General features: G+C 38.9%; 8 protein-coding genes across 8 annotated transcripts; 5 read left to right on the top strand and 3 right to left on the bottom strand.

Moving 5' to 3' along the window:
- Nucleotides 1–1,055: 1,055 nt before the first annotated feature.
- Nucleotides 1,056–1,601, top strand: LOC106708882. Its single transcript, XM_014500469.2, has one exon. It carries the CDS (start codon nt 1,076–1,078, stop codon nt 1,544–1,546), a length of 471 nt encoding a protein of 156 aa, XP_014355955.2. The 5' UTR covers nt 1,056–1,075; the 3' UTR covers nt 1,547–1,601.
- A 3,484-nt stretch (nt 1,602–5,085) lies between these two features.
- LOC106708883 lies at nt 5,086–5,574 on the bottom strand. The gene has a single exon (XM_014500470.2). It carries the CDS (start codon nt 5,550–5,552, stop codon nt 5,106–5,108), a length of 447 nt encoding a protein of 148 aa, XP_014355956.2. The 5' UTR covers nt 5,553–5,574; the 3' UTR covers nt 5,086–5,105.
- Nucleotides 5,575–6,187: 613 nt separating this feature from the next.
- Nucleotides 6,188–6,681, top strand: LOC106708572. The gene has a single exon (XM_014500108.2). It carries the CDS (start codon nt 6,211–6,213, stop codon nt 6,637–6,639), a length of 429 nt encoding a protein of 142 aa, XP_014355594.2. The 5' UTR covers nt 6,188–6,210; the 3' UTR covers nt 6,640–6,681.
- A 1,075-nt stretch (nt 6,682–7,756) lies between these two features.
- LOC106708884 lies at nt 7,757–8,265 on the top strand. The gene has a single exon (XM_014500471.2). The coding sequence runs from the start codon at nt 7,785–7,787 to the stop codon at nt 8,214–8,216; it is 432 nt and encodes a 143-aa protein (XP_014355957.2). The 5' UTR covers nt 7,757–7,784; the 3' UTR covers nt 8,217–8,265.
- A 2,238-nt stretch (nt 8,266–10,503) lies between these two features.
- LOC123721519 lies at nt 10,504–15,654 on the top strand. Its single transcript, XM_045680344.1, has one exon. It carries the CDS (start codon nt 10,504–10,506, stop codon nt 15,652–15,654), a length of 5,151 nt encoding a protein of 1,716 aa, XP_045536300.1.
- Nucleotides 15,655–16,119: 465 nt separating this feature from the next.
- On the top strand, nt 16,120–16,581 carry LOC106708885. Its single transcript, XM_014500472.2, has one exon. It carries the CDS (start codon nt 16,147–16,149, stop codon nt 16,552–16,554), a length of 408 nt encoding a protein of 135 aa, XP_014355958.1. The 5' UTR covers nt 16,120–16,146; the 3' UTR covers nt 16,555–16,581.
- Nucleotides 16,582–17,664: 1,083 nt separating this feature from the next.
- On the bottom strand, nt 17,665–18,331 carry LOC106708881. Its single transcript, XM_014500468.2, has one exon. It carries the CDS (start codon nt 18,266–18,268, stop codon nt 17,723–17,725), a length of 546 nt encoding a protein of 181 aa, XP_014355954.2. The 5' UTR covers nt 18,269–18,331; the 3' UTR covers nt 17,665–17,722.
- Nucleotides 18,332–20,840: 2,509 nt separating this feature from the next.
- On the bottom strand, nt 20,841–21,638 carry LOC106708880. The gene has a single exon (XM_014500466.2). It carries the CDS (start codon nt 21,583–21,585, stop codon nt 21,040–21,042), a length of 546 nt encoding a protein of 181 aa, XP_014355952.2. The 5' UTR covers nt 21,586–21,638; the 3' UTR covers nt 20,841–21,039.
- Nucleotides 21,639–21,848: the final 210 nt, after the last annotated feature.

The raw sequence follows: 21,848 nt of genomic DNA, 5'->3' as shown, positions 1-21,848 counted from the left end.
TGTAAGTTCCATTTGTTTTGTTGTAATTTTTTATAAGTTTAAATAAAATACCTCAACAACAACAACTAAATTCACGCCCGTAACCCAGAGGGATAGGTAGATACCAAACACCTACATTTGGTGCGGTCGTGGCACACCTATCTCTATGTCTACATCCATACATCAACGCATAGCACGTCGGTCAAGTAAAATAATAATCCTTAAAAAAAATGCTTAACGAAAACAGTATTTCACGCGGACGAAGTCGCGGGCACAGCTAGTAAATATATATAAATCTCATTTGTGCACGTGTTTCGAAACGTATGATACATGAGTTTGTGGAGCACCGGGCACGTGCTATTGTTTCATTTCCAGGTCACTTAAGATCCATGCACTATGACAGCCTTTTGAATCCATTATAAGAATAAAAATGGGTTAACACGCTTAACAATAGATTTATCACTTACTATACATGATAAATCTGTCGAAACATACCTCATGTATTGTTCACTTATAAAATATTTGAAATACCAATAATTCTTATAACTCCTCTGAATCTAATATGAAGTGATAGGAGTGATTTAATTCTTTATCCTTTTTTGTGATATTCCAAACCATACATTTAGTCGTTAGTCTAAAAAAATTGCAAAATTAGAACTCAACCGTAGGACAAGTTTATGCATGATCAAGACATATTAAATTACCTTATTTCTTCGGAAACCTTATCATACAAAAAGAGCCCTTAAATGTTGAATTTATTTCCTGAATCTTGGTTTTGAATGATGCGTTATTCACTATGATGTGAGTTTTTGTAATTAAATGAAATGTTGGCAACTTATAGCAAATTTGAAAGCTACTGAAGCTTAATTTTAATACGACTAGGAGTATAAATGTCAGCTGAGAACAAAAGTTATTGATATGAAAAGAAAAAACTATTTACATACATTAAACCACTTAAATCATTTCTTAAAACTTGTTATTTCAAGGTTTTAACTGTGTTCCGGGAGTGTCCAGTGCTCTAAAAAATAGTATATATAGCGACCGCATCCAATCGTTAACATCAGTTTCTACATTGAGAAATCTGCTCTCATACAAAATGATGAAATTCGTGGTTCTTTCCTGCTTGGTGGCGTGCGCCATGGCCAGCGTCTATGCACCCAGTCTAGCATACAGCGCATACCCATATGCGTACGGTTCATACAACGGAGCTTTTGGTTTTGCACCTCTCGCATACAGTGGTGCCTACCTGCAGCCGAGCAACTACCGCGGCCCTCTTTCTCTTGCGCCCGGTCAGCCCGCCGACACCCTCGGCGCTGACGGAAGGCCCCTGGACACCTTGGAGGTCAACTTGGACCGCTCTGCTCACTTAACCGCGAAGGCCCTTGACAGCGGTCTCCATCTGTTGAAGAAGCGCTCCGTGGTCGCGCCGGCAGTGGTGGCTCCGATTGCTGCTCCCATTGCACCTATCGCCACCTCTCTGATTACCCCTGCGACCCCTATCACATACGCCGCGCCTATCGCCCCCGCCGCCGTCGCTTACGGCCCGACTTACACTCACTACTTGTAAAATTTTATAAAAAATGTAACAATGATTTAAACTGGCAATAAACATATGAAGATAAGCTAGAATTTTTATTATAATGTGTATTCAGTATTTTGAAATGTTTATCAGATAAGCTGCATAATTCATAATGCCTAAAACATATAACTTTATGTAACTTATACATGATAAAAAATGACGAATCACAAATGACTAAAGTCGACAATGACAAAGTTCTTTAGTAAAACTTGATCCAAAACTTTAATGCTTATAAAACCTTGTGTGCCGACCCCACGTAAGTGGGAAAAGGCCAGGGAGATGATGAATGACTACTTAGTCTAAGGCTATGAAGAATTGTAATTTCACTACTAAGTACTTACTTTAGTACTGAAATTACAATTCTTCATAGCCTTAAATAAAGTTAAAGGACAATGTCATCTTCATTTGCTTGATCTATTAATATAATGATGATTATGTAAAGTCATCAATAAAGATAATGATATACCACAATTACTAAACATTTTTATGTAGGTAGGTCGACTCTTTTTTATTCTCCCGCACAAGCGGCTAGTTAGAAATCCCTCTCCGCTACGGGCGGGCGCGGGCCCTTCAGGGGTTTGTGCGTGGAAGGAGTTAGTCGGCAAAGTTCATCGTGTCAGCATCGTAAGTAAACAGGAGTTAGTAAAAGAGCACATCGGACGTGTATTTAGCGTACAGGGTCGCTAAGTTTACGGTTCCGCGTTCGGTCCCATAACGACGCGTCTATAGGGAAGTGGTACATCGGGTGCATCAGGAGTGCAGCATTGCTTGCGCCTTTAGACTGTATGACAGTGACTTATTTGATTCGACTGACACTGTAATACTGTAATTTAAAACTATTTTCTTCCTATGTAATAAACTTTCGCCGCGTAGCGCAAAATCCACGTTAAACTGCAAAATCAATCTTATCATCCCCTGTTACATTTTTTAAATATTAAAAGTAAACAACCTCAGATTTTATTCGTGCTACATGAGTACTGTTAAATTAAATATTATATTATCATACATTTATAATACCAGTTGAATTAACACGTTAACTGCGGATTGAGGCAGGATAGGCCCAAAGCGTGACTTCTCGCTGGTGCGGCAGTCAAAATCGGGTTGTTTCGCTCTGTGCGGGAGGCTACTAGATCAGTATTTCTATGAGTACGACAGAGACAAAAATATAGAAATGTTTCTCTTGCGATATCTAGCCCAATGGCGTAATTAGATAAAAATGAGGTCCTACAGGCCCCAAACGCACTGAAAAGAAATTAATTACGCCTAGTGCGGATTGAGGTCAAATCTATCTCAAAATTTGTAGGCCTCATGGCCGCACTGCACGAAGCGCGGGCGACGCGGGCGCCGCGCATCCTAACTTAGTGTTGTGGAAAGTTTCGATAACGTTTCGAGTTTCGAGGACGTTTTGGCAGGATTTATTAAAGATTGAGCGTAGAACTTTATTTTAAAATCCTTAACGTTTTAAACCAATAATGGTACTTCATCTGACTTATTTGAAAATGTTTATTGGAGTTATGAGAAACTATGTTGACCTAGGTAAAAATATTACTTATACCATACAAAACCTAAATTACTGCAACTTTGAATTTTAAGGGGGTGGCCTGTGACTATGATGAACCAAAAGTGCATAAATCGGACACAGAATGTATTTACGAGCCAGAAACACAACACTAATAGCCAAGCTACTATTAACTAATTCTACTTAAATAGCACGATTAATACGTCTTATACTTAATATAATATTCGCACGCACGCACGCACGCACGCACATTCACCACTAACAATACTCAATTATCATCATTATTTTGTTTTGCACATAGGTGTTGCCTTAAAATGTGTGCTCAGTTGTGGATTATTCTTCACTGTTATTTTAAGCAAGTCACAGTTTCATTCGAAGTTTAGTTCATAGTGGCAATTTTTACCATTGTGTGCTGATCATCGTTTTTGTACAGAGAACGTTGAATGTTTTTGCAACAGCTTTTGCTCTCGTCACACCATGACTAAAATCCAATATTTCAATAACAAAAATCCCCTTTGCAATTTTGCCCTTTTTTAAGTGTGGATTGTTTTGCTAATGCTGCAGCATGGAACTTGATGTACCTATTACTCATATATTTTAATGTTATATTTATATTTCTGGTTTACAATTCCAGATTCCTTAATAGTAGGAAGTCTTATCTTCTTTTGGAAAGTTCGAGTTGTTTCTTCGGTGGTCACGGCTGCTATACTGAAATTAGTAAGACTAGGTACATACATACATACACACAAACAGACACACACTCTCACATATGTACTACGCGGTAACGTAAACGCAAACAAGACATATATTAGTATGTTATGCTACTAGGTAGCAAAGTTGATTATTGCGTGCGAGGTGGCATTGTTCAAAGGCGATCTCTACAAGAAAACCGAGCGACCAACAATCATCATGCTCCCTCATACGATGTTTTTCAACACACTTGTGAGTAAAAAAAACAAAATGTAAACGCAAAAATACTTACGAAATCCAAAATAAACAACAAAACTCAAATTCAAAAAAAAAAACGAAATTTCCTTTCCTTTCAGGTATAGTAAAATAACTACGCGCTAGGGCATAATTTGTACCATATATGCCTAAAATCGATGAACGGATAAGTACACGCACAAAGCCACGCACACATACACACAAACACACACACACACAAGAGATCTAAAATATATATTTTATTTCAAGATTTCCTATCGGCAGATGTGCTGATCATTTGTTCCAAAGAGGTGGTCAAAGAAAGCGCTGCGTAGGTTGCTACGAAAAATTAAGATTGACATTGAATGGCACGCAAGCTGCTAAGAAAACTATAAAAATTGTGACTTTTTGTGTCCAGTGTGACAAATCTTTTTGTTTACCATGTTTTAATGAAAAACATTTTCAGTGATTAATACTCAATAAACATTTATCGTAACTACAACTCTCTTTTAATCCCATCACTAGTCGAGGCATTAATTGACCTTCCTTTCAGTGCGATTTGAGGCAGAACCGATGACAAATTTTTTATTTTACTTTATTCATTAACGAAACGTCCTAACTCCAGGCGAAGCTAGATTCATGTTATGCACATATTTAAGTTCATAAGAGTGAAGCTTCAAGCAAATATCGTCTAATTTGGATTTTTTAAAAATGTTTTTCGAAAACATAATTTTGTGAGGCAGGAGAGGCCTCAATAGCACTGGAAAAAAGTTCAACTTTGCCACGAACAGACCTCAAACGCACTGGCTGAAAGTTCCGCCAAAATGGCCTCGCAGTTAACGTGTTAAGTCTGTAAAGTTCAGTATGTAAAATTGTCGTAAATAATTTATGACGTATGCTTTTTCAACATTTCCTACACACACTTCCATTGACATGCAAACTAAATCCTTATGACTTACAGAACGTTTATTTCGTTTTAATATTTTAATCGCTGTATCGTCACGGCCAACATCTTTCATAACATCTTAAAATTAAAATTAAAACTTGAAAGTAAATTTATAACATTTTTTTTTAATTCCTTTTCTTTTATAATAAGTATGTAGTTTACAGGACGTGAGTGACATGTGAGGCGGTGCGGGCGTAGGCGACAGGCGAGATGTAGGAGGCAGCGTACGGCGCGGTGTAGGCGACACGCACTGCGGGCGCAATCAGTGGGGTCGCGACGTGGGCCAGTGGGGCGGCGATCACAGGAGAAATCACGGAACGCTTCTTTAGCAGGTGGAATCCGTTGTCGAGCGCCTTGGCGGTGTAGTGTGCGGCGCGGTCTAGGTTGACGTCGAGGGTGTCGAGCGGCCTGCCGTCAGCGGCGAGGATGTTGGCGGGTTGTCCCGGCGCTAGGGACAGCGGGCCTCGGTAGTTATAAGGCGCGGCGAGGGGCGCGCTGTAAGCGAGGGCCGCGGGGTAGACGTAAGGCGCCGAGTAGGCGAGGGGAGCGATGAGGCCCGCAGACGCGGCGGCCAACAGGCAAGACAACACCACCAGCTTCATCATGTTTGTAGTGGTCTGTGTTGTTTACGTTTGAACACTGATACGATTCCTTAATTTCAGTCCGCTTTTATATATGCATATGTAGCAAGTATTAACTATAAACTGTTCGCCGGAAGACGTTGACCGTGAAGCGTTAACCAAAATGATAACATGGAAATTAAAAATTTCAGTTAGAATTTGACAAAACAATACTTGGTTCTCATAAATGTTATCAACAAATATGAATTAGAACTGCGGACGTGTACTCGTCGTAGGCTTTGAATTGCATTAATTTTATTGTTATTATCGACGTTGATTTATCTAGGCTAACACGTTACTTACTTCCTTCCTGACTTTCTATGTTAATCAGCCACCTTCACCTTTATTTTGTCAAAGTACTGCATAAGCTTAACGTACTCTCCTGATTACCTCACGCGATAGAGAAAAATAATAAAATTTTTGTAAACCTTCTTTTTCTTCATAATTTAATTTATTACTACTTCCCATATAAGTAAGTAGGGAACGTTCTGAACTTTTAGTTTAATCTGCAGTTTAAAAATGTTTTTCACGGCCAACATCTTTCGGTAATAGTTTTGATTAATAATTGAACTTGTATAAAAGCGGACTGAAATTAAAGAACCATATCAGTGTTCAAACGTAAACAACACAGACCACTACAAACATGATGAAGCTGGTGGTGTTGTCTTGCCTGTTAGCCGCCGCGTCTGCGGGCCTCATCGCTCCCCTCGCCTATCCCGCGGCCCTCGCCTACAGCGCGCCCCTCGCCGTACCCTACAACTACCGCGGCCCGTTGTCCCTGGGGCCAGGACAGCCCGCCAACATCCTCGCCGCTGACGGCAGGCCACTCGACACCCTCGACGTCAACCTTGACCGCGCCGCTCACTACACCGCCAAGGCACTTGACAACGGATTCCACCTGCTGAAGAAGCGCTCCGTGATCACTCCAGTGATCGCAGCCCCGCTGGCCCACGTCGCGACCCCGCTGATTGCGCCTGCAGTGCGTGTCGCGTACACCGCACCTTACGCCACCTCCTACGTCGCGCCTGTCGCCTACGCCCGCACCGCCACACACGTCACTCACGTCCTGTAAACTACGAAATATAACATATAGTTCAAAAGGAAATAAAATAAATGAATAAAGTCTACTTCTCTTGTTTCATTATTATAATTAAGCCATAGATTTAACTTTTTGCACCACACTTAAGTTTAAAATCAATAAATCGATCTCGAATCTTTTCTTTATCTTATCCAGTAATTTTTTTATGAGCAACATTTTAATCCATTTCTTTCTGTAGTATTCCATCTGTAGATCGAAATATCAATCGAAAAACAAGCTCAAAGAAAAATATAATAATAGAAAAATAAGAAAATCGGTGGTTTTTGTGCTTAATTCCTTTCTCAAAAAGCTTTACTTTTTAAAAACATGACATTTAAACTGAATGATATTGTGAACGAGACTTTTTGTATGGAGAATTCAACTTTATTTTTATAAGTGTGATTTTCAAACTTAGTCCGTATTCTGAAAATAACAGATACTTCAAGTAAAATATATCAAACTAGCTTTTACCCGCGACTCCGTCCGCGCGGAATAAAAAATAGATAACGGGGTAAAATTATCCTATGTCCGTTTCCTGGTTCTAAGCTACCTGCCCACCAATTTTCAGTCAAATCGATTCAAAAGTTCTTGAATTATAAATAGTGTAACTAACACGACTTTCTTATATATATAGATAACCACAGCCGTTCAGACCTAAGAAAGCATAAGCACTTAAATTCAGTAAGCCTAACAAGAATATTTGTGATAATCGCCTTCTTATCATCATAATAAAATCGATACCCTATTACTTAGCATGTATAAATGTGTACATTACTTAATTCTGAAAAAAAAAAAAACAATTTTTTTTTAGTTTTATTAGATTTAATTTTTAATACATTGCATGTATGCTACTACTTTCTTACAATTTTCGTAAAAAAAAATGAAACAGATAAAAATTAACAAATATAAGAAAACAATTAACTATTCAATAGAAATAATTATGTAAAATATAAACATTATTAATGCCCTAGTAAACAATAAACTTTATCTGCCCTGCAAAAGTAGTCCCGTCACGGTCAACGATGCATTCCGGCGACGCCTATCAACTTACTTTGAGAATGCACCTATATAAGCGGATAGGTGCGATGTTACTGCATCAGTGTTTGCACGTCAAGTAAACAGCACAGACCACGTCCAAGATGATGAAACTGGTGGTGTTGTCCTGCCTGCTGGCCGCCGCGAGCGCCGGCATCGTCGCTCCCCTCGCCTACGGCGCGATCTTGGCGCCAGCTAACTACCGCGGCCCGTTGTCCCTGGCCCCTGGACAACCCGCCAGCATTCTTGCCGCTGACGGTAGGCCCCTCGATACACTGGACGTCAACTTGGACCGCTCCGCTCACTACACCGCTAAGGCCCTCAACGGCATCCACCTTCTGAAGAAGCGCTCCATTGTCGCCCCTGTCGTTGCACCCATTGCCACCCCTGTCGTCGCACCCATCGCCGCCCCAGTTGTTGCTGCGCCCGTCGCCCGCGTCGCTGCTCCACTTATCAGCCACACTGTGCCTCTTACCTACGGCGCTAACATCGCGCCTCTTGCGGTCGGCCACGCTGCCCTCACTCACGTTTTGTAGATATCATGTGGAGCACCATACATCTAAATGCAAATAAACATTTAAATAAAACATAAAGTATTATCTTTCATTATATTATAGATATAGATTCTTACCTTCACGATTACTATTAACAACATGCATAAATAAGTTCGCTATATCAACCTGTGGTTGTCCACTACCGGACGTATCAGCAGACCTCATCTCTCAGACTATCATAGATCGGCAGACGACCGGTCGTTGCGTCTGCTGTCGCTTTGATCAACACCCATAATACGATGTTCCTCTTACGATCAATAATGCACCTCTCACCCACGTTTTGTAAAAAATGTGATAGGATCAATTAAAATACAATAAAAACATTAATGAGAGATTATTATATATTGCCTAGCTGCTACTAGGCGTCGATTTTTCCTTCTAAAAGCCTTCTTCATACGCGTTTAGTGTTGGTATGTTTAAGCATTCTCTCCCTCTCCGATTGTAACCTTCTGTACATATTTAATGACCATTTATTAAGAAATCATGAAAAGAGGTCAACTTTATGCACTTCAAAAAAGTAACTAACATGTTACAATTACTATTTAGTTAAATTTAATATGAACATGAAAAAAAACTTTTGCATCTGCAACAAGGAAAATTGCTGTCGCTGGTCACTTTTATTACACTTTAATCAGTAGGCCATCGAGTAAAAATGTGTAATGTTAAATGTAGTAGCTTTAGTATATCTGTTTTATCAGTATGGACTATTTTAATTACAATATCTTCATGTGTTATTATAAACTATATAAACCTAACGATTGTTAAAGAAAATGGACCAACGTTAAACATATTTTATCTTCTCTGTTGCCCGGTTTCTTCTCGTTTCAACTTTTTTTAAAGTTTGAAGTACAAATAATGAACTCGGAATCAAGTTTTTGAAGCAAACAAAATCTTCCGAAGAACGCTAATTTACAGAATACAAACAAAAAACAGACAAAACATATGTATGAATTATGAAGTATTTTGCTCAAATGGTAGATAAGGTGTAAACAGATTATTATTCAACTAAGAAGATGGGAAAGAAGTAGATCACCTGATGTTAAAAGTAATAGCTCCTTACCGGCGTCATTAAACTAACGAGTTGCAGTACGCTCCCTAACTATAAATGTCACAAAAGCGTATATATTGGAAAAAGGATTTTTCTTCTTCCTATGCATCCTATTCCCGTCAAATCCAAGTGTCATTATCATCCTTTCCTTGTTAGAAAAAGATGAGAATATGTTGTTGTTGCAGGCAACCACTGTTAAATAACTACACTAGCGAAAAATAATTTAAAAACTTATTATATGTATATGTATGCTCAAGATAACAAGCACAATATCTCTTTGAATTACAAACCATAATTTATTTTCAAGTTAATGCTTTTCCTGAAAGACTCGAATTGTTTTAAATCATATCTCATTATTCAAGTCGTTCAAAGGTTCAGATTAATTACAAAGCTATCTCAAACGTTTTAGATCTATCCATTATTGAAAGGCATCTATGCTACAAAAACTATGGTATACAGTCATTATAAAGACGAGTTTTACGTAATTAATTTCATTACTTTAAAGATTTTTTTATTAGGCAATATTTTTAAAGATAAACGTCCTGTATTATAAACAAAACAAATATAAATATAAATTTTGCGACTTGAAACAAACAGTGCCAAACCACAGCTACGAAATTTAACGTAGACGATAGCCAAATTAAATTACACTGAAAAAAATCAAAAAATGATAATAGTGATCATTACACACATCTTGATAAAAAATTAAGTTAAACCTACTATTTAAGTACAGATGAAACTATTGTTAAAGCTAATCAATAGATGGAGTTACTAATCTTTTAAATCACGGTGGTGTTTTATTTGAAAATGTCACTGATAAGATGTTTAGATTAAAATTTAAATATAGTAGTGAAGTTCTATCAAGAGTTTTATTTTTGTGGTCCCGCTCTCCGAATTAAACATGGTGCCGAAACCAGGGACGATTGAGTGAATCAGTGCAGTGCTTCAGTTAGTTCCAAGTGAAATGTGATCAGTGAAGTGAACAGTTACTTAGAAAAAGTTTCAGTGAGTGTATGTGACTCTGAAAAACAGTGTGTTTATATCTGGACTCCGGACTATTTCACGTGAGTGGTCATAGACTTAGAATATGTTGCAGTAAGTGTTGGACTTTGGACAATTTCATGTGTTACGTGTAGTTTGTGGATTTTGCCATACATAAAATACTTAGAATAATTTAGAAATTACTGTATCTTAAAAAAAAAAAAAATTAATAATTTAAAAATGGCAAAGTCACTTATTAGTAATCAAGAAGAGCTATCAAAATTAATAAAAAAAGCAATCAACAACTATTCTAAGTCTCCGAAGGCGCGAATAACTTCATCGTACATTGAAACACGTTTAGAATCTTTAAAAACATATTGGGCAAAATTTCAAGATAATCACGACAATATTACAAGAAGCATAGATAAAAGTGAACAAGCGAAATTGGAGTATTTTACGGAAGACTTATACGATCAAGTGGAAGAATTATATACAGACTATCATTCGAAAATGAAGGAAGATTTAAAGAGTTTCTCTCAGTCATCAACATCAGCCACTAGCACAAATGTCATTGCAAGTTCACCCAGTTGTGATGTAAGGCTACCGCAAATAAATTTGCCGACATTTACGTCTGGATACGAGGAGTGGCAGTCTTTTCATGATTTGTTTGTATCATTAATCCACAATAATGAAAAACTAACATCGGTTCAGAAGATGCATTATCTTAAGAGCTGCCTTCGTGGAGAAGCTGAACAAGTGTTAAAAAATCTTACAATCACTGAAGCCAACTACCATGAAGCCTGGCTTCAGTTAACACGAAGATATAATAATAGACGCTTCAATACGAATGAGGTGCTAAAGACACTGTTTTCACAAAAAACTATCACAGAGTCATCTACAGCTGTCAAACGATTATTGGATACAACATCAGCTTGTCTGAAGTCGTTAAATAATTTGAAAATAGATATTACATCGTGGGATACTATTATCAACTATGTTGTTGTTACTAAGTTAGATCAGGAAAGCCGTAAGCAGTGGGAACTTCATTTGAGCCAGATTAGTATGGATGAGCTACCATCATGGAACCAACTAAAGGACTTTTTGGAGACAAGATATAGAACAATGGAGATGTTAGAAGGAGTAAAACAAACGCCGACGACTTGTAAAGCAAAGACATTTCACGCAATAGAAAATAAGAAAACAATAAGTTGCGGGATGTGCCACAGTGAACATTACTTATATCAATGCAAGAAGTTTTCAAACTTAACACCTAAAGAAAGATCGGAGCTTGTTAAAGAAAAAGGTCTTTGTTTTAACTGTCTGGCACCAAATCATTCTGTAAATAAATGTCACCAATCAACCAGCTGTCGAAGATGCGGCCGACGTCATCACTCTTTACTACATCTAGAACGAGAACAAGAGAAGGAGAAAGCGCAGGAAACCACAGAAAATATAAAAACTCAATCCAAGGAGAGCACTACTATCATATCAACGTTTGCGAAACAATCATCACCCTGTGAAGTATTATTAGCAACCGCAATCGTTAGGGCTATGTCAGTTAATGGTGTTAGTCATGTAATCAGAGCGCTTATTGATCAAGGGTCGCAAGCGTCTTTTATCACGGAAGAAACTGTCCAATTGTTAGGGCTCAAACGCCAGCCAATCAATGGTTTGGTGTCTGGAGTGGGAGATGGTCATACTAGAGTAAAATATATGGTATCATTGCATATCACATCACGCCATCCTCCTTACAATTCTATCAAAGTTAACGCTTATGTATTAAGTTCCCTAACAACTATGCTTCCTTCCAAGGTTATTCATTCACCTGACTGGCTCGAGCTAGAAATGTTACCTCTAGCTGACCCATCATATTTATCACCGAGTAAGATCGACGTTTTACTCGGAGCTGAAGTCTACTGTGAGATTTTAAAAGGCGACGTAATCAAGAATCCAACAAGAAGATTAATCGCACAGGACACAATTCTTGGTTGGATTGTTTCAGGAAAGATGTCAGAATCAGGCTCACCAGAAAGAGTCATAAGTATGCACACACAAATCCGAGCAGAGGATTTATTAAAAAGGTTTTGGGAGTTGGAGCAAGAAACAGAAACAAATCAGAAGATATTGACAGAAGAAGAGAAGAAATGTGAAGAGATCTTTGCTTCGACAACAACGAGAAATGAAGATGGTAGATACGTCGTCAGACTACCCTTCAACTCGGTTGACCCAGAATGTCAATATGGTAACATGCTGAAGATAGCACAAGACAGATTTATGTCTTTAGAGAATAAACTCGCCAGAAATCCAAAATTAAGTGAAGAATATGCTAAAGTTATAGAAGAATATAAGACATTAAATCACATGAAACCTGTTCCTAAAGACGACATCGACAATCCCAAGGCTGTATACCTTCCACATCATGCAGTGGTAAAAGAAGATAGAGACACGACAAAGGTCCGTGTAGTATTTGATGCTTCCTGCAAAGGCGTAAATGATGTGTCGCTCAACGACAACCTTCTTGTTGGGCCCAAGTTACAGCAAGATTTACAACATCTCCTGTTACGATGGCGTATTCACAGAATCGCTATTATAGCCGATCTGATCAAAATGTATCGACAGGTTCGTGTTCATGAAGAAGATGTGAATTATCAACGGATTTTATGGAGACCTAATAGGACAGAATCGATTGAACATTATCAGTTGTTAACATTGACATTTGGGACAGCTTGCGCACCGTATCTAGCAGTAAAGGCATTACATCAACTTGCAGAAGATGAGAAACTGTTATATCCAATTGGAGCAGAAATCACTAAAAACGATCTGTATATGGATGACTTAATGACAGGTTGTGAGACTGAGTCTGAAGCAGTTAGTATTTTTGAAGAGTTGAGCAATCTTATGAAGTTAGGAGGGTTTCAATTTCAAAAGTGGAGCAGTAATTTTAATACATTGTTGGAACTCATTGGACAAGACGGAATGACAGATAACCAATCTATACCTATCAAATTGGATGAGACGCTAAAAATATTAGGAATGACTTGGAATAGATGTGAGGACAGGTTTGAATATGTTGTCAAGTTACCACCATTATCTACTCCGGTTACCAAACGCAAGGTGCTTTCGGACATTGCAATGCTGTTTGATCCGTTAGGGTGGGTGGCTCCCACAATCATCACAGCCAAGGCTTTCATACAGAAATTGTGGCTGGCTGGAATCGAATGGGATCAAGAACTGCCAGAAAACATGCTGAAGGAATGGATCACATATCGTCAAGATCTTTGTACACTAGCAGAATTTCGCATTCCTCGGTGGATTGGAAGTAGCATAAACAACAAACGACTGGAACTTCAAGGCTTCTGCGACGCTTCTAATATTGCTTATGCTGCAGTTGTGTATGCGCGAATAATCGATCATCAAGGAGAGGTAATTGTCAACCTTCTCCGTTCCAGAACAAAGGTCGCGCCTGTTAAGCAGGTATCGATTCCCCGCCTGGAGCTATGTGGTGCCGTATTACTGGCCAAACTTCTATCTGATGTATCACAGGTGTTACAGGTACCAAAAGAGAATATACACGCGTGGACGGACTCATCGGTTGTCATCGCTTGGTTAAGCAGTCATCCAAGTAAATGGAAGACTTTCGTCGCCAACCGTGTGTCAGAGATACTCACGAAGATGGATAGTAATCAGTGGTCACATGTACCATCCGAAGAGAATCCTGCTGATTGTGCATCGAAAGGTATTAAAGCAAAGGAGTTAATATGTTTAGAACTATGGAAAAAAGGTCCAAAGTGGTTAAGTGACAAAGAAATCAAATACAGTAAAGGAATTTTTAAGAACACAAGTTTAGAAGAAAAAGCGAGTAAGAAGATATGTCTATTAGCGAATGTAATGGAAGAAAATGATTCAGAAGGATTGATAGGAAGATTTTCATCTCTAACAAGAATGCTTAGGGTTTTATCATATTGTAAACGTTGGTCACATTATAGAACGTCTCAAGGTAATCAAATGACAAATACAGGTTCCATATCAGTTCAAGAGATGAACGACACATTGTTGACATTGGTGGGTGTAGTACAAGCTATATCTTTTAAAGAAGAGATCGATTCTATCAAATCACGTGGTTGTGTTCTAAAACGGAGTACATTACATACTCTTTGTCCGATATTAGATTCTAAGGGGACGTTAAGAGTCGGTGGAAGATTGGAGAGATCTGAACTTACGTATGAGAGAAAACATCCAATCATACTGCCTGCTAAGAATCATCTTACGTGGTTGGTTATTCAAGATGCTCATTTTAAGACTCTCCACGGCGGACCACAGCTTATGCTAAATTACATTAGATATACGTACTTCATCATCAATGCTAGAGTTCAAGTTAAGAAGTATTATCGAAACTGTGTCAAGTGTCGAAGATATTCATCTGCTAACAGATCTCAATTGATGGGACAAATTCCAGATGTAAGACTCAAGCCAAGTAAACCATTTAAATCATCGGGCGTTGATTATGCCGGTCCTATAAATGTTCGTTTCTCACCTGGAAGAGGATCTAAAGCGTACAAAGGCTACATATGTTTATTTGTATGTATGGTCACACGCGCAGTGCATCTTGAAGTTGTCTCGGATTTAACTGCAAAAGGGTTTATCGCTGCGTTTAGACGATTCATAGCTAGAAGAGGCCATTGCAAAGATCTATATAGTGATAATGCCACGAACTTTGTAGGATCAAATAAGTTGTTATTCGATATGCTTAAGGCGGCCCAGAGGTCTTGGCCAGAAGAAATTGCCCAATTGTTAACATTAGAATCAACTACTTGGCATTTTAACCCTCCACACGCACCTAATTTTGGTGGATTGTGGGAGGCTGGCGTGCGTAGTGTTAAAAATCATTTACGAAAATCGATTGGCGACAGTACGCTGACATTTGAGGAGCTAAGTACGGTTTTGACTCAAATCGAAGCATGCTTGAACTCGCGGCCACTATCAGTGCTTAGTAGTGATCCGAATGATCCACTCCCACTGACACCCGGCCATTTTTTGGTTGGCGAACCCTTGATCAATATTTCTGATCCAGATAAAGATCAAAGTGAGGTCGTAGGAATCGATAGATGGAGAATGGTACAAAAAATGGTCTCCATTTTTTGGAAAAGATGGAGTCGGGAGTACCTTTCAAATATAAGCCAAAGATACAAATGGTATCACAAAGGTAAAGAACCTGAACTTGGCGAAGTAGTGTTAATCAAAGATGACAACGTACCACCAGCCAAGTGGCAGCTAGGCACTATAGTAGAAAAATATACTGGAAAGGATAATATCACCAGAGTAGTTTCGATCAGGACAATCAATGGTACAAAAAAAAGACCAATGAGTAAAGTTTGTGTCCTGACCAAATAGCTTGTGGCATGGTGGGCGGTTTATCTTTAATGTTTTTATTTTTGTTTATGTTAAGTTAGTGTTATTTTAATTTGATGTTTAGTTATAATAAAATGAAGGACAAAGTGTGTCCTTGGTGGGCGGTTTATGTTAAAGCTAATCAATAGATGGAGTTACTAATCTTTTAAATCACGGTGGTGTTTTATTTGAAAATGTCACTGATAAGATGTTTAGATTAAAATTTAAATATAGTAGTGAAGTTCTATCAAGAGTTTTATTTTTGTGGTCCCGCTCTCCGAATTAAACAACTATATACAACATAAAATCTTATTATAATTATCTCATTATACAATGAACCTAAGTTGTCACATAAATGTAGTCTCGTCACGGTCACCGATGCATTCCGGTAACGCCCAACAACTTACTCTGATAATGCACATATATAAGCAGATAGGTGCGATGTCTGAGCATCAGAGTTTACACGTCCAGTGAACAGCACAGACCACGTCCAAGATGATGAAACTGGTGGTGTTGTCCTGCCTATTGGCCGCCGCGAGCGCCGGCATTGTCGCGCCCCTCGCCTACGGGGCGTTCTTGGCGCCCGCCAACTACCGCGGTCCACTGTCCTTGGCCCCCGGGCAGCCCGCCAGCATCCTCGCCGCCGACGGTAGGCCCCTTGACACATTAGACGTCAACTTGGACCGCTCCGCTCACTACACTGCTAAGGCCCTCAACGGCTTTCATCTCCTGAAGAAACGCTCCATTGTCGCCCCTGTCGTTGCACCTATCGCCGCCCCAGTTGTTGCCGCACCCGTCGCCCGCTTCGCCGCCCCACTGATCAGTCACCCTGTGCCTCTTGCCTACGGCGCGCACATCGCGCCTCTTGCGGTCGGCCACGCCACCCTCACCCACGTTTTGTAAATATCAAGAGAAACACCATCGATTTAAATGCAAATAAACATTTAAATGAAATATGAACGCGTTATTTTTTTATTTTAAAAATTACTTAAACGAGCCGTTTAAGGACTTTTTACAATTTAAGAAAAACTTGATATCGCGTATAAAAATCGATAGATAACAATTGTTGTCTATAATTTGTTATTAACAGTGCTTAAGTCCGCAGCAGGATGTAGTGGAGAAAGAGACGAACAGGAAAGGGAAATATACTCTTCCAATAGGTCCTTCCTGTGTCCATTAAAAGCAACGCTAAATTTTAGCTTCGCATCACATCCCATCTTTTTAGCGAATTTAGGTAGCCGCTTGCTCCTTTGAAATCATTTGCTACAAAAATAGGTTGTCTCGCAGAGTCTACCTTTTACCCATGACATCGGTTAATTCCTACTTTGCACAACGCACGCGCTCCTTTATGCAATTTCATATTTAAAACTCTGTAGTAAAGCGCTGCGATTTATCAAAGAAATTGTTGCCACAAGCCAAAACCACCTTCTTACTGAAGTGGCTGCTTACTTTAAATTATAAGAATACTGAGTACCTTTTGAAGATACAATCCTAAATCCTTAAAAATATTTATATCTTATCTATTTATATATCCGTACCATACATATTTATATTATCTATTTTAATTTATTTCTTTTTTTTTAATTTACTTTAATTTGTTTTTTCAAATGTATACTAGAGTAACTTATAATTGTTAAATGCTAAATTGCCGTGAATGTGGGTTTTTGTTATTTTGTGCACTGAATATTGTATACATTTATGAATATCGGTGCCCACTATACAGGCTAGGCCTAGTGTGGGCATCATCAGATTACCCTAAATAACTAAAAATGGTAACTAAACATCAAGTTTAATTATTCAGTTATATGTAATTTTATTTTAGTATAATCTTTTTTGTGTCAATAAAAAACTTTTCTTTCTCGTAATGGTCACGTCCTTCTGATTTCTAATTTATATACTACCGATAAATTTTTATTGTATTGTATAGTAATTTAGATGATATCCGTGCAACCATTGCGATGCTAAGATATTATATTCAAAAGAATGGGAGAAGTGAGACAAAAACTATGTTTATGTAACTCTCTTTTTATTCTTAAACCTAATGGAATAAACATATGTACATTTCATGTTATTAACCATGGGCCAAAGGAAGTCCGTGGCCCAAAGCACCCAAACCCCATGGCGCAAGAGGCGCACCCCAACCGAGGTGTCCGGCTGCGGAGAGGCCAAGGGGCGCTGGCGCTATCAAACGCGCTGCAGGGATGTCTAAACGCGCGGAGTGAGTCCAAACTGCGGCCAGGGGCGCCGCCAGCAGCGGGGCCGAGCGCTTCCTCAGTAGATGACCACCGGCGTGTTCCAAAGCTCTAGCAGTCAGGTGAGCGGATCTGTCCAAGTTTACGCTGAGAGTATCCAATGGCCTGCCATCAGTAGCCAGGATGTTGGCGGGCTGACCTGGGGCCAGTGAGATAGGTCCACGGTAGTTGTATGCACGGAGTCCTGCGGGAGCGATGGGAACGGGAGCAGCGACGGGTGCGGCGAGGGCACCATGTGCGGCGCCTAGCAAGGGAGCGGCTAGCCCTAAGCCCCAGCCGTTGCCCCAAGCGCCCCACGGAGCAAGGCCGGAGGGATTTGCGGCCGCCAGAGCGAGCACCGAAGACAACACCACCAGCTTGAACATTGTGGTCTGTGTTGATATCAGTTTAGTGAGCGACTGTTGTAAATACCCAACAAATCACAGCTTATATACCGGTCCGTACGATTGGCGTTATCCTAGGTGTCTTTCGAACGCAAAAATATATACCTGATTTAGGGCGTTGTTCACTGGGCAATCTAGGCAAATTAAGTCATGAATAGGGCTAAATACGCAAATTTTTCTACAGTCGTAACCGCTCTAATATGTTTAATCATATAGATAAGAATGATGTATATTTTATTATTCTTACCATGCCTACATTGGGAACCTTGATAAAGGTACATTCACTACAGTACTTCCATTGTGACCTAGAAGTAAAAATTTAATAAGAGCAGTCATTAATTTTCCAAAAATTTTAGTTTAATAGAAGTTTGTAAACAACCGTCATTTAGTGAGCTGTATAACATTGAAAGTGTTGAGGGAGATTGTTTCAGTACCTTTCCCGGTTACGTCCCATCCCGTAAAAACCTTATAAACACGGGCGCATCCGATCCGAGAGCTGATGTATCATTAGCGCTTATTGTTTGCGATCGTGATATCTTCTAAACTATTTGTCATTTCTATATACTGCTAAAGGCTGCTTAATTTTGGTCTACATAATATTTCCCTGATAACGAACACAGTTTTATTCGTAAGAATCAGCATTAAAACCGAAAATATAGCGACGGAAAAATAATATATGATTTTCAGTTGTTTTTTCTCGAGCAAAAAATGGTTATTCAGACAAAATTATATGCCATTTCTGACTTTTTGTAAAACTTTTTGAGATCTACAATTCTCTCATTTATCGTTTTATATATAGGTCTAACGATTTAGCTAGCAGATATCAAAAAACAAATTTTAAAGGTTTCAGAAATGCGCTGTTTATTCATATATGTATACTAAAATTTAATTAGTAATTCATTGGGAATATATAACCTTACATGACGTTGAAAACCGTATTTTGTTCATAGTTTAGCAGAACATTTGAGTCAAACAAAGGTCACGAAAAGTTAAATCATTTATAAGATGTAATAAAGAATTTAGTTTTTACTATAAACGTTTGGACAGGAGATAGGCGTAAAGTTAAAACAATTCCGCGTTTCTTCTGACGAGTGTGATTCCGGAGGCCTCATGTTAGTCCTCGTCCCCTTCCAACGCTTTGTTTATAAAGAAAAGCATGGGAATGGGATGGTAATTTGTCGGAGGAATTCGCATAAGGGGAAATATTTTCTTAATGTGCATCTCCTGCTCTGACAATCATAGGTAGGCAACGCATCTGCAATTTCGAATGTCTATGAGTAATGGTCGCATCGCTATTTCAGCGAATCAGGTGATGGCTTGTTCTTTTGCCACCTTATGATATGTACATAAATTAACTTATGGAATATGCTATCTATCATAGCCATTTAATACTCGACGAACCTCCGAGTAATCCCAACTAAACAGTTTCACTTAAATTTTTACCTAAAGTGATAGTGAATGTAGAAATATTTACTAAACTTTAGTGCAGATAAATAGCAAAGTTTAAAAAACTATCAACTTTTCTGGTTTCTAATCTAGTTTATATTATTTATGTAAGAATTTGTCACCTTTTGTACGTAAAACACAGCTAAATCAAACATTGTTACCTTCTAGATTTAAGTAGTTTTATACGATAAACAGATTAAAATTATTATACTTTTTTTTAGACACATGAATAGAAAAGACAAAAAAACAATGACATTAAGAATATGTTCTTTTTTCTTTATTTTAAATTCTTCTTTTTTCTTAATGTCATTTAATCAAAAATGTGTAAATTCCTCTTGAACAGTAGTAGCTTATTGAAATAAAAACTTATTTAATATTAAATTCCATTCACACAAGTTTTGAGATTAACAATTTGTTTTTTTTTTCAAAACTATAAAACTTCTTTTCAAAATACGTACTTTTTGACGTGTTTTCGTGAATTTACCACTTTACCTACTTTAAGTATGTATCTATTTTGTCTCTTAAACTTTTAATATAGAACAATGTAGTTATGTTAACCTTCTTGCCGCATGGGAGCAAGCCGTACAGATTATATATAGGTTTTAGAAATTCACGAAACAACTACTTTTATTACTCACTTGCTGCCACATCTTCTTTTGTTAACAAAATTGATCGTTTACTTTGTTGTTTTGTAAAACAAAATCAATTTGATAATCATGCTTCTGGTTTCATTTTTGTACTACTCGTTGTGTTATTTATTTCGTTGGATAAATTGTTTTTTTTATAAGGGAAAGGACGAAGACCATTGATTCCCATGAATATCCGCAACATCAACGAAACTGGAGATGCATGATGGCTTTTTAGATTTTTTAACTCCCCATATTTTAGTTTTAAGTATAATTATATTCCAACCTTATCGAAGGATTTTATACTAAACCTTACTGTAATATTTTATAAGTATGCTTTGAACAATACTGTGGGAAGTTTGTCGGAACAGAGTTTTTCTCATATTTTAGCGAGAGAGGCTCGATCGTGTTTGATGATTTAATACACATGTAGATAAATTCAAAAGGCTTTTTTGTGTAAATATAATGATATTGTATTTTTAAAATCTTAATATTAACATAACATGGCAGTTGCCACTTAATTTAATGAGCAAGTTAACAGACAGGAAGAAAATGGAAGTATGAACATAAAAGACCTCACGAAAACAACTATAAGAAAAGGTTAAGAATGTGGAACAGAATTTAGGTAACTATTTTTACTTTAAACTTTTAGCTCAAACATTTACACAAATTATGATATTTTTAACCGTGGGCCAAAGGAAGTCCATGACCCAAAGCACCCAAACCCAATGGCGCAAGAGGCGCGCCCCAACCGAGATGTCCAGCAGCAGGTAGAGCTAGAGGCGCGGGCGCAATCAGACGGCCTGCGGGGATGTCGAGGCGTGCAGAGTGAGACCAAGCTGCAGCCAGGGGCGCCGCCAACAGCGGGGCCGAGCGCTTCCTCAGCAGATGACCACCGGCGTGTTCCAAAGCTCTAGCGGTTAGGTGAGCGGAGCGGTCCAAGTTCACACTGAGAGTATCCAGCGGTCTGCCATCAGTAGCCAGGATGTTGGCGGGCTGACCTGGAGCCAGGGAGATAGGTCCCCGGTAGTTGTATGCACGGAGCCCTACGGGAGCAATGGGGACGGGCGCAGCGACGGGTGCGGCAAGGGCACCATGGGCGGCGCCGAGCAGGGGAGCGGCCAGCCCTAAGCCCCAGCCGTTACCCCAAGCGCCCCACGGAGCGAGGCCGGAGGGATTGGCGGCCACCAGGGCGAGCACGGAAGACAACACCACCAGCTTGAACATTGTGGTCTGTGTTGTTTGTTATCAGTTAAGTGAACAACTGTGACCTGGTCCCGACAAATCGTAGCTTATATACCGGTATCTTTGGTAGGCGTTATCCTAAGTAAAAATGACGTCAGAAATAATAAAGCAGGGCGTTGGCTACCAATCAATCTTGGAAAAGAAACCCTCGAAGAACCAACGACTTGAATACTTTGACACTCGATCGGTATCAATTTTAACTCTAAATATATGGGATTAAATACGACAACAAAGTTCATAGCAGT

The sequence above is a fragment of the Papilio machaon genome, chromosome 12 (assembly GCF_912999745.1).
Source record: "Papilio machaon chromosome 12, ilPapMach1.1, whole genome shotgun sequence".
Taxonomy (NCBI): domain Eukaryota; kingdom Metazoa; phylum Arthropoda; class Insecta; order Lepidoptera; family Papilionidae; genus Papilio; species Papilio machaon.
Note: the sequence above shows the minus strand (reverse complement) of the source record. Positions and strands in the feature narration are given on the sequence as shown.